General features: G+C 45.2%; 1 protein-coding gene across 1 annotated transcript in view; it reads left to right on the top strand.

The window, feature by feature from the left end:
- The window catches only part of poli (polymerase (DNA directed) iota), a 57,573-nt gene extending 46,951 nt beyond the window's left edge, over positions 1 to 10,622 (top strand). The window contains exons 6-9 of the mRNA XM_085974712.1: positions 343 to 521; positions 2,101 to 2,192; positions 3,209 to 3,342; positions 8,597 to 10,622. Coding sequence (XP_085830838.1) covers positions 343 to 521; positions 2,101 to 2,192; positions 3,209 to 3,342; positions 8,597 to 9,594 — 1,403 coding nt within the window. The 3' untranslated portion in view covers positions 9,595 to 10,622. The remainder of the gene's footprint in view (positions 1 to 342; positions 522 to 2,100; positions 2,193 to 3,208; positions 3,343 to 8,596) is intronic.
- The last annotated feature ends 2,427 nt before the right edge of the window (positions 10,623 to 13,049 follow it).

Below are 13,049 nucleotides of genomic sequence, written 5' to 3'. Positions count from 1 at the left end.
AATATTATTCCCTAAATTGCTGATAGAAGGCGAGGCAGAGTGGTTTTGCGTGACTTGATGATTCCACCCCCGCCCCCCTTCGCTCCCTTGAGGAAAGCATCTGATCTTCATAGTGCATCTCCTTCTTGATGACCAGTCTAAAACTGGAAACCCATCTGTACAAATTCATCATTTTAACAATGAGTTGATCTGTGCTTGAATGAAGGACACCATAGGCTTAGCCTTGATTTTTCCCAAGGTTAACATATTGCAACCTTAAGTTGAACACATTGTATGCTGGTGCTCTCTGTAATGAAATCTTGTTTTCAATGTCATCAGTTTTATTTTGATGTGTTATTCCAGGGATTGGCCCGAAAACTGCCCAGCGGCTTGAGTTTCTTGGAATCAGCACCATTCATGATCTGCAGACATTTCCTCTGGATCTGCTGGAGAAGGATCTGGGAGTCTGTACAGCTCAACGAATACACGGGCTCAGCTTTGGGGAGGATGACTCCTCTGTGACTCCTAGAGGACCACCCCAGGTAATTTCTTTAACAAAAGTTCTAGGGGGAGAAATTTGGGCGTAAAACGAGCGCAACGTAAAACAATTTCTGGGCGCGACGCTCTGCGTCTGATCTACACCGACGGCATGGCCGCCGCCATATTGGTCATCGCTGGTTTTAGGCATCCTCGACGTCTGCCTGAAAGCACTTGTGGCCCAATTTAAATATGCAAAAGGAGGGTCCTGTGCATGTTTCAGGAACCTTCTGCAATGTTTATGAAAAACTAGGTGGAGCATGCACCGTACATTCTTCAACTAGTTTTTCTAGTTCTACAGTGGCATAACCAGTGATCCTTAAAGGGGCTGCTGGAGGCCACGGAAACAAATGGTAGGTTTTTTAGTTTTTTACTTACCTTGGTGTGGAGCCAGGAGGAACAAGAGTGTTCCTCCTGACTCCACAGCAAAACTGTGGGCCATTGCTGGCCCGCACTCATCCCCTCCCACTCATTTGCCTCCTTCCCTCCTTTCTGGACTTAGCTGTAGGCCCAAAAAGTGGCCCAAACCAATTTCTACCCCCTAGTACCACCTCTCGTGCAGGTTTATATTATAACTATATATAATATTTACATTTCTATAATGCTTTATCACATTTTGTCCAGCGATCTCAAAGCTAATATTAATTACTCTTTATGGAATGCAGTAACTGTTATATAGGCAAAAACACAACAGCCATTCTGCATCAGTGATGTCCCACAAACAGCAATGAGATGAATAATCATTTTTGTTGTGTGCTGTTGGTTGAGGGAGGAATGTTGATCAGGACAAGGGAGAAATCCCTTGTTTTGTGCAGAAGAAATCTGAGCTCAGGGTTGCTGATGTTTTAGCTGTATGCTTGCAAACATCTAAAAATGTCCCTAGCTTCTCCTCACTCACTATCTCACTCACTCCCACCAGCGAGGCTCACTGATCTCCAGTTACCCTCTTTCTTTTCCCCCTGAAGGTCCAGTCAATCAGTCACACACACGGTTTTGCTTTCCAATTTTCTGCCTTCCTCCCCTCAAGGTGATGGCTCCTGCTGGCTTTAATTGCACGGACTTTGGCAGTCCCTCAGTGCCTCGCTCAAATGGTCATCGTTCATATGTGAGCGTAGAAAGTGAGAGTTGGCAGGCTGTTCAACTGTCGGAGGTGGGGGGGGGGGGGCACCTGGTCCTCCGAGCCCAATTTTGCCCTCACTTGACATCCACACACATGCTCATTCCAGCAGGCATCACTGTGACTGCAACCGGGAGCAGGAGCCCTGGTTGATTTATTTTTTTTGGTCACCTCTGCAGTGCAGGGCACTAAGACCAATTGCTGTCAAAGCAGCAAATGATACCACGCAAAGAGATGTGACTGGAGGTCATCAGTGAGACCACCATTGTTAGCCCATCTGAAATCAGCTAACTCAGTATAAACTGGGGATCAAATTGAACCTTCCTGATCTGTGTGGCTCCGTGTGATGTATTGCGTTTACATACTGATCTGTCGGGGGACTTAATGCTGACTTTTTCATGCTGATCAGCATAAATCACTTGCACGGATTTAAAGCAATTTGTTATTTGCCTGCGTGTTTTCCTCAGTCCCTCAGTGATGAAGATTCCTTCAGGAAATGCTCCTCATTAGTCGAAATTAGAATAAAAATTGAAACGCTGCTGATCAGTCTTCTAACCAGGTTTGTGAGCCCTTTTCAGATGACCTTCTAAAATTGTTTTTAGATGTTGACATTTGCATCATGACATTATACCATGTTTATACAAAGAACATTATTTTTTTTACAAAGGGGGCTGCCTGAATATCAGTTTGTAAAAAAAAATTAATCTTCAGGGTCCAGGCCAGCTATACGCTGATATCTCTCAAGTAGGCCAGGTTGTGGGAACGTTGACACTCGGCTCCGTCGGCACCATCTCTCTTTTGTCGATGGCCTTTATACGGGACATTTGGAGGCTCTGCTCTCACAAGGCTAGCCAGCAAACTTGGGCACAAGCTTGGAACCCAACTCGGCTGGGTCCTGGCCTGGTTTCTAGCCGTTCCAGCAGACTCCTGCCAAAATCTGTCAGAACAGCTGTGGATTTTGAGCCCCACTATTTTTATCTCAATTTGAGTTAAAAAACTAAGGTTAAATTAATTGGAAAAATAGAATTGAAAAACATCACACTGTTGCTATAGGGTTCTTCTGAGCTGAGCGTTGAGGCAGACTAGAGGGAGCCTGACTCTGCATCTAAGTACAAATCTAAGTACAGAGGAGGCCATCCTTCCATGAAAACCTATCATAACGTGAACAACTTCCATTTATATAGTGTCTTTAACCTAGTTAAACATACCAAGGTGCTTCACAGTCTCTTTAATTTTGCTATACCCTGACGCAAGAGTGTTTGATGCTGATACTGGCTACTTAAATTGGAAAATGTGGCATTTCCCATCATTAACAGCCCTCACTTTGTAGGATATAAAATTCACAAAACAAATCCAAAATGTGTTTGTAAGGTGAAAAGGTTGCATGCCGTTTACTATGACAGTTGTGTGGCGTAGTCTTTGCAAAGCTTCTCCTGGCTATTTTAGCAACTAAGCTAACCAGGACCTCCGAAGTACAATGACGTGGCCTTCTTTAATATTTTATAAAACGATGCAGTTCTGTTCTACAGTGAACAAAGTATATTTGCCTTGAAGACATTGCAGATGTTTTTGCAGATTGCAGAAAGATGGACGCACGCCACGGACCATAAAACTAACAGTTAGACGTACTTCAACTACTAACAAGTGGTTCAATCGGGAGAGTCGACAGTGTCCTGTTCCGAACCAACTAATGCAAAAACTTAACACAGGTGATGTTAACGTTATCGAATTCTTTGATACAACTCGCATAACTTAAAGTATCGAGGTAGAATTATCATAGCACGCTGATGTATACCTCAAGAGCAAAGGACAGCTTTCACTAATATTGCTCTTAAGTGAAATAAGAACAGCGAAAGATGTGGAAAGGCCATTGATCCCACCAACATCTTTACTCTAGTTCACTCATTTTCCCAAATCATCTTCTTCTTAGGCAGTCCCTCGGAACCGAGGATGACTTGCTTCCACATTAAAAATGAGTTCGCAGATGACTGATTAGTCCAATGCGGGACCTACAGTCTCTGTCACAGGTGGGGCAGACGGTGGTTGAAGGGGCGGGTGGGTGGGGTGCTTGGGTTGACGTGCGCTCCTTGCGCTGCCTGCGCTTGGCTTCCGCTTGCTGCCGGCGAAGAGACTCGAGGTGTTCGGTGCCTTCCCGGATGCTTCTCCTCCACTTTGTGCGGTCTTGGGCCAGGGATTCCCAGGTGTCGGTGGGGATGTTACACTTTTTCAAGGAGGCTTTGAGGGTGTCCTTGAAGCGTTTCCTCTGCCCACCTGGGGCTCTCTTGCCGTGCTGGAGCTCCGAGTAGAGCGCTTGTTTTGGGAGTCTCATATCGGGCATGTGGACAATGTGACCCGTCCATCGGAGCTGATTGAGCGTGGTCAAAGCTTCCATGCTGGGGATGTTGGCCTGAGCAAGAACACTGATGGTGGTGCGCCTATCCTGCCAATGGATTTGCAGGATCCTGCGGAGGCAGCGTTGGTGGTACCTCTCCAGTGCTTTGAGGTGCCTGCTGTACATGGTCCATGTCTCTGAGGCATACAGCAGGGTCATGAGCTGAGCGCCGGGTTTGAGGTCCTGGTCTTCAAACACTCTCTTCCTCAGGCAACCGAAGGCTGCACTGGCACATTGAAGGCGGTGTTGGACTTCGTCGTCGATGACTGCCCTTGTTGACAGTAGGCTCCCGAGGTGTGGAAAGTGGTCCATGTTGTCCAAGGCCTTGTCGTGGATTTTGATAATCGGGGGGCAGTACTGTGTGGCGGGGGCAGGTTGGTAGAGGACCTTTGTCTTACGGATGTTTAGAGTAAGGCCCATGCTCTTGTACGCTTCAGTGAAGGTGTTGACGATGGTTTGGAGTTCGACCTGAGAGTGAGCGCAGACGCAAGCGTCGTCTGTATACTGTATTAATTTTTATTATTAATTTTTTCCCCAAATACATTCAACAACAACAACAACTTGTATTTATATAGCGCCTTTGACATAGTAAAACATCCCAAGGTGCTTCACAGGAGTATTATAAGACAAAATAAAATTAACACCGAGTCACATAAGGCGAAATTAGGGCAGGTGACCAAAAGCTTGGTCAAAGAGGTAGGTTTTAAGGAGCGTCTTAAAGGAGGAAAGAGAGGTAGCGAGGCGGCGAGCTTTAGGCAGGGAATTCCAGAGCTTAGGGCCCAGGCAACGGAAGGCACAGCCACCAAAGCGATTATAATCAGGGATGCTCAAGAGGGCAGAATTAGAGGAGCGCAGATATCTCGGGGGGGGGGGGTTTGTAGGACTGAAGAAGATTACAGAGATAGGGAGGGGCGAGGCCATGGAGGGATTTCAAAACAAGGATGAGAATTTTGAAATCGAGGCATTGCTTAACCAGGTGCCAATGTAGGTCAGCGAGCACAGAGGTGATGGGTGAACGGGACTTGGTGCGAGTTAGGATACGGGCAGCTGAGTTTTGGATGACTTCAACTACATTGTGAATGCCCCTAATGTCCTTGACTCTACTGCCTTTTTTCACCTTTGAGTGAATAAATTGTTCCTCATCTAGTGTTAGAAGTGTGCATCTGCGGGTGTGATTGTGTGTCAATGATGATTACACCCTAATAAGAACTGCATGGCATACATAGCAATTTATGTATTACTAGTTGATCTCTTGTGCACAGAGGGAGTCAAGACCAAATGCAGTATTCAGGTCAAGCAGGGTTAATGGGTGAAGGGATAACTGGACCCAGGCAGGGATGGAGAGAAGGGGAGAGTAGGGGGAACAGCAAGTGATGGGAGAAAGGGTGTTAGCAAAGGTAGGGAAATTAACTTAGCGGTTGGTTTCCAATCCAGGGCAGGCTGCAGTTTGAACCCCAGGATCCTGTCATCGCACCCAGTAAAGCCCAAGGCTTTGTGTCCGTGATGCGAGGCAGAGGGGCAGATGGCCTAGTCCACACAGGCTCCAGCTTAAAGCCCAACTATTATTACAATGCTCATGTGGACAAGCTGCAGATTGAGCGAGGGGGGAGTAAACCAGCGTGTATAGGGCATGACTGACTATGGTTGACAGGGAGAGGTAGGACAAACAAATGGCAACATGAAAAAATGGGCAGACTAGGGTGCAGGGCAGTAGAAGGGGAGTTAATGTGAACACAGGGAGTGGGCCGAGGTCGGTTGCAGAGAAGGGTGGGAGGGTCGGGTGTTTGGGTGCCGGTCGCTCTGACTGGTCCACTGGATGACAGTCCACTCAGGGACCCAGGTGAATGAAAAGGGATCCAGCAGCTCTCAGCAGATTAATTGCAAGAAAACACTACGGATGGTAAATATTCATAAAAGGTTTTTAAATTCCAATTATACTTCATAATATATACATAAGATGTAGGAGCAGGAGTCGGTCATTCGGCCCCTTGAGCCAGCTCCGCCATTCAATAAGATCATGGCTGATCTGATCTTGGCTTCAACTCCACTTCCCTGCCTGCTCCCCATAACCCTCGACTCCCTTACCTTTCAAAAATCTGTCTATCTCCAGCTTAAATATATTCAATGACCCAGCCTCCACAGCTCTCTGGGGAAGAGAATTCCAAAGATTCATGACCCTCTGAGAGAAGAAATTCCTCATTTCCGATTTAAAAGGGTGCCCCCTTATTCTGAAATTATGCCCCCTAGTTCTAGATTCCCCCACGAGGGGAAACATCCTCTCTGCATCTAGCCTGTCAAGCCCCTTTAGAATCTTATATGTTTCAATAAGATCCCCTCATTCTTCTAAACTCCAGTGAGTATAGGCCCAACCTGCTCAACCTTTCTTCATAAGACAACCCCTTCATCTCCGGAATCAACCTCGTGAACCTTCTCTGAACTGCCTCCATTGCAGGTACTTACCTCCTTTACTTATCTATACTAACATGGCTACTGGCTAAAGCCACGGAGGCTTATAAAGTTAAGGCTGCTCCACAATGATCCTCAGTGGGTAGAACCTACAACTGCATGCCGGTTCAGCCCAATGCTTTGATGCTAACTCTGAATATACTCTGTAGCAGGTGTTCTTTTAGCAGCTACGGTTATGTGACAATTAACATTGAACCACAGCGCCACCTACAGGCACAATAAACTTTTGTAATGCATTTTCCCATTGAGGGCCTGCAGTTTTCTCCACATTTTCACACTGAGACACGCACAATCTGGGCGCAAACCAATTACGTGGCTTAAAAGATTGCAGTATTTTGGGCAGAAAGTGGGTTACGCGCGTAACCGCAATACACCTGAGTCTCCTCGATCTTTCCAACCCCACCGCCTGAACGAATCTCCGCCAACGCAACTGGTCACGGCCCCAACTCTCAAATGCGAGCCTCCCCCAGTTGCACTTGTTCGGAGGGTCTCTTCACATTGTGAGTAAGATTTTCAGGCGCAGCAGGAAAGAAAGTAATTCTTCTGGTGTTTTATTGCAATTTGCTTTAGCATTAAAAAAAAAGCTTTCCTTGATTACGCTGACTTATGGCCATTTTAAGTTTGGCCGTATTCAAATAAGATGGTGGGGGTGGGGATACTTGGGCGTAACTCAACGTCGGCAAAATGGGCGCAACATTGGGCACATTTTCGGGTCTAACTTTGGGGTGGCTCCCACGGAGGAAATCTTTGTGTGCTAATTCTGTTCTCTTCATTACGTACCTTCGTCTCACACTTTTTTCACTTATTAAGCAACTTTTTACATTTGTCAATATTAAATTGCCATTTGCCTTTCCAACTCTGTAACAATCTCAACATTTCTCCGTGTCTTTAGCAGCATCCTGCGTTCCCGCTACTCTCCCTTTTTAACAAGCTTACGATTGATTTCATATAACATTTCAACACAGCTTAGCATTTAATTAAAACTTTTCCGCCTAATTTTTCCCCCTCTTCTAAAATTGCTGACTCCTGCTGTGCTACAGTTCTACGGTTGCTGCAACCCTGCCGCAAGTGACCAGTCTTCATGTATAAACCGGAACAGTAATGCCAACAGACTACTTGGCTCTGGGGTACATAAGGATCCAAGCTCCTTCTTGTCCCCATTTGGCGCCCACACACATCTACATTCCAACTGGGATCAATGGACCGTGATCAGTAGCAGGAACTCCAGTTGATTTAGGCTTGGTTGTGAATCCCCCTGCTGTCGAATAGTCTTCCAGCACTCACTATCACACTCGCATATTAATAATGGCCGCCGTCACAAGTGGAACCGTACCCAAGGGTGGCGTCAGTGCCTTCAGCAGCAGCGAGGAGAAAGCCCGCGAGAGAAATTAAAAAATGATAAGGCTAGATATGAACAGAGATAAATTTAACATAGAATATGATAGCTCATGTGTTACTATGATCAAGGATATTTCATCTGTGAAAAGCAGTTGGCCAGGGTTGAACAGTGGAGAGGTGGAGTTGGATAGGTATTCTGGAGTTTTAGTTGATCCATTTTGCAGATTTTGCAGGGGGTATTTATCCAAAAATTTCACGCATGGAGGGGTGGATTATGCGTGGTTTGTGGAAGTAGCTGGCTGGATGGGACAGATGGCCTTTTCTTTTTCCATCCATTATTATGTGCTTTCTTCCTAATTGTATATACCTCACTTTTATTCACTCGGCTGACACTCCAGTACAGTGCTGAGGGAGTGCTGCACTGTCAGAGGTGCCGTCTTTCGGATGAGACGTTAAATCGAGGCCCCGTCTGCTCTCTCAGGTGGACGTTAAAGAGCCCATGGCACTATTTCAAAGAAGAGCAGGGAAGTTATCCCCGGTGTCCTGGCCAATATTTATCCTTCAATCAACATAACAAAAACAGGATTATCTGGTCATTATCACATTGCTGTTTGTGGGAACTTGCTGAGCGCAAATTGGCTGCTGCATTTCCAACATTACAACAGTGACTCCACTTCAAAAAGTACATCATTGGCTGTAAAGCGCTTTGAGATGTCCGGTGGTCATGAAAGGCGCTATATAAATGCAAGTCTTTCTTTCTTTCTTAGGTACCTCTGACACCGTGACTCCACTAGTTGATATCCTAATAAAGCTGTTTCAAAAGATGGTGGACACAAAGTTTCAGTTCAGTGTAAGCCTTCTGAACGTGTGTTTCGCTAATCTTGTTCAGCCCGCATTGCCTTCCCCCATCAGAGGATCAATTGGATTCTATTTAACACAGAAATCCCCAGGAAAATTGGACGTAAGCCCAAATGGGAAAGTAAGCAGGCAACTTCTCAGACAGTGGCAAGGGCCTGCTGACGCTGATTTCGGAGGAAACACCGCAGGATCCTTGCAAGGCATGGGAAATTATCGAGAATCTGTTTCAGGAATGTCCGACGGTGTTGCTTATGCTAATTCAAGCCTGACATTCCCAAACCCTGACCTACCACCTGGGATTGACCTTGATGTATTTAAAGAACTCCCAGCTAACATCCAGAAGGAAATTATTGCAGGTGCCAGCACCTCACAGGATCAGCTGAAATGTAATGCTAACGAAGAGCGGCCTATTGAGAAAGCACTTTGTAAAGCTAACTTTATGTTCAGGTCACTAACAGAAGATCAGAGGAAACTATTGGTACCCCCAGACACTGAATGTAATCCTACCATTTCGAGTTCAGATAACTATCATCATTCAGATTTTCACAGCAGTCCACTGGATAACCCTGAAACCCAGTTAGAGCAGCAGCGTGCTTTTAATGACAAAGCAGCCTGCACGCAAGACCGCCAACCTCCTTGTGAAACCGTGCAATCCAGTAACGTGGATCCCGAGAGGCCCACGGAGCAGAACTCAGCGCCCTTCCCCTCCAATGTGGATCCAAAGGTGTTTTCAGAATTGCCCGCTGAGCTTCAGAATGAACTGCTGACAGACTGGAAGCAGCAGAGGAGAGTGTCGAAGGTAAATGTTGCTAAACGAGCCAGCAAAGTAAAATCCAGCCCCGGAGCAAAACACCCCAAAAAGACTGCCAAGTCCAACAGTATTCTGAAGTATTTTACCAAGTGTTAAAACTCAGGCTCTACTGAAAGCCGATGTGCGACGTCACAATCAGGATTAACTTCTTCTAATAAAAATGTAAGACACAGAAATGACAGCACTGGTGCTGGGAATTCAGACAGGCCACAAGAACTGCTGTGGAGAAGGGTAATTCCCATATCAGTGGAGTAAGGAGTATTCTTCTGAAGTTTGAAGTTAAAGGGACTTTTCCCCCCTTTGTGTAACTAATACCTGATCCTGGAGTACTTGATAATGACAGTATGTGCCAAAAATGGAGAAGTGTTCAAACCCAAGCCACATAGGTATTTTCATTTCCTAAAAGTTATTTTGTGTGATTATTTTCTCCCTTTTTCCCCACCTTAATCTTCCCTTGTGAATCGCTGCATTCCAGCAGAGAGAACAGGCAGGCAGCTACTCCCTCGTATCAACAATGCTGCTCTTGACCTGGGCAGTAAAGGTGCCACATACTCTTCTGTTTTCTGTTCCTTTCTATTATTTGAAGAAAAATTGTCTGTCCAGTGCATGCACACTGTGAAAATAGTTCCCAATTCAAGAATGGTATTCTTAAAGTCTGGAAGTAGGTGACTCCTAAAAGTAGAAATACGAATTACAGAAGAAAGGTTGTTGTATATTAAAGTTCAGTACTTTCATCTTTATAAAGTAGTTTTTTTCATTGTACACTTGGCTGTATTCATACATAAAGGTGGAACAAGATGTTTGAAAGCAGAATGTTCCTAGGCATGTGGTACTGACGTTAAGTACTGTACTTTGATGATGTCCTTCACAAAAAAAATTGATCTGTGCCAGAGTGTGTGGTTTGTGTTGCATTGCACTGCTTTTTAGCTACTTCTATTTCTGACTCTGCAAAAGCGTATTGTACTCCAGTTGTACTGTGATAACTGTAAACTCATTGCATTTACTGTAAAAAAGTACAATTGACTGACCAAATTGTTGCCTTATTAAAACTGTCAACATGGTTGTGCATGTAAAGTCAAGGTTTTCACCATTTTATAGAACTGCATTGAATTAAAATTGATTCCCAATAATATTGTTCCTGAATCAAACAGTTAAGCCTTAAAAGGGAGCTCAATGCGAACGAACAATAATGTGAACTCACCTTCACACAAGTCACCTGTGGCTAGTTGATCTCCTATGACATTGCAATAGTGAGTCAAGACAAAGTGCACTCTTGTGAAGTGGAATTTTAGTAGGCAAGAGATAACTGGGCCAGGGATGAGTAAAGACTGTGACACTGGAGGCTGAAAGAGGCCAGAATGGGAAGGTAGAATGAGATTAGAAGCTGATGGGATGAAGATAAAGGAGGGTTGGAAGCTTGGGGGATGTGGGGAGGTAAAACATGGTTAGGGAGAGAGAAAACAGGGAACTACAGGTCAGTTAGCCTGACATCAGTCGTTGGGAAAATGCTGGAATCCATTATTAAGGAAGTGGTAACAGGGCACTTAGAAAATCATAATATGATTAGGCAGAGTCAACATGGTTTTATGAAAGGGAAATCATGTTTTTTGAGGATGTAACTAGCAGGGTAGATAAAGGGGAACCTTATTTGGATTTCCAAAAGGCCCTCGATAAGGTGCCACATAAAAGGTTGTTATGCAAGATAAGGGCTCATGGGTTTCGGCGTAATATATTAGCATGGATAGAGGATTGGTTACAGACAGAAAGCAGAGAGTAGGGATAAAGGGGTAATTTTCCAGTTGGCAGGCTATAACTAGAGGAGTGCCACAAGGATCAGTGTTGGGGCCTCAGCTATTTACAGTCTAAATGACCTAGATGAAGGAACCAAGTGTAATGTATCCAAGTTTGCTGACGATACAAAGCTGTGAGGAGGACACAAAGAGCCTGCAAAGGGATAAGGACAGGTTAAGTGAGTGGGCAATAAGGTGGCAGAGGGAGTATAATGTGGGAAAATGTGAGGTTATTCACTTTGGTAGGAAGAATAGAAAAACAGAATATTTTTTAAATGATGAGAAACTATTAAATGTTGGTGTTCAGAGAGATTTAGGTGACCTCATACAGGAAACACAGAGTTAGCATGCAGGTACAGCAAAGAATTAGAAAAGCAAAAGGCATGTTGACCTTTATTGCAAGGGGGTTGGATTACAAGAGTAAGGAAGTCTTATTACAATTGTACAGGGCTTTGGTGAGACCACACCTGGAGTGCTGTGCGCAGTTTTGGTTTCCTTATCTAAGGAAGGATAGACTTACCTTAGAGGCAGTGCAATGAAGATTGATCCCTGGGATGAGAGGGATGTCCTATGAGGAGAGATTGAGTAGATTGGGCCTATACTCTCTGGAGTTTAGAAGAATGAGAGATCTCATTGAAACATATAAGATTCTGAGGGGGATTGAGGGTGGCTGCTGAGAGGTTGTTTCCCCTGGCTGGAGAGTCTAGAATTCAGGGGCATAGTCTCAGGATAAGGGGTCAGCCATTTAAGACACGATGGGCCGAAATGGCCTCCTTCCGTGCTGTAACTTTCTATGATTCTATGAGAAGAATCATTACAAAAAATATCAAGGTAGCATCAGAACTAAAGGACAAAGCTGAGAAATTTGCTCTGCAGCACTACCTGGTGGCTAGAGCCTGCAGCTGCAAGTGTCACTGTGCATTATAGAGTGTCACATGGCACTGGGAAATCCTATTTCAGAAACGTCATCTACAGGCAGTACAGGTAAAAAGGGTTACATACCAATTCAGTTTTATTATAGATTAGCCTGGTTTCTAACTAACTTTTCAGGGTTGTAGATAGAAACTTTACAAACAATCTGATGTCTGCTATGTGGAGCGGTCACAGGACAATGTAACCTTGTTCTGTATCACCTCAACCTATCTGCTTCATTAACTCAGATGTACCTACATAGGAACCCTGTATTATAACAAAAACAATGGTTAAGGAAGAGAAAAGATATATCGAACAAATGTGTCCTCTTTGTCAATAAATTAAGCCACCTAGTCAACAGAATCAAATATGAAGGGGGGAATTTTTACTCTCCTTACTGGGCAGGAATTGAGTGGGCAAGCAGTTAAAATGGAGCGGCTCCATTTCCTGCTCCGCTCCCACTTCATTTAACGCCGCTGGTTTTGACGGATGAGTTGTCTGCTGGGCTCAGGCTGCTGCCTCATGTTAAATGCTAATTGAGGGTCCTATTGATTCGAGGACCCCAATGGCATTTTAACCGGGGCCTGAGCGAGGAAGCTGCCGTGGCTTTCCTACCAGGCTGGAGCAGGTCGGCAGCTGGTGGGAAGGATGAAGAGGCTCTCCAGGTAAGCCAAAACATTTCCTCTGTGGGGCCACAAGGAGGAGGCGTGCCCCCCGCCCCCCGCCCCGGTCTTCCCTCCCAGAACTCCCTCCCCACCACTTACCTGCCCAATTTGCCTCTGCCGGCAGCCACTCTGCACTTCTTCCCACCCGTTCCAGGCAGGAAATGGAGCAGTCGGTATTTTAATG

Source organism: Somniosus microcephalus, chromosome 2 (genome assembly GCF_052327205.1).
Source record: "Somniosus microcephalus isolate GS21.2 chromosome 2, FLI_Smic_1.0, whole genome shotgun sequence".
Classification (NCBI taxonomy): Eukaryota; Metazoa; Chordata; class Chondrichthyes; order Squaliformes; family Somniosidae; genus Somniosus; species Somniosus microcephalus.
The sequence above is the reverse complement of the archived record's forward strand: the minus strand, read 5'-3'. Positions and strand labels throughout refer to the sequence as shown.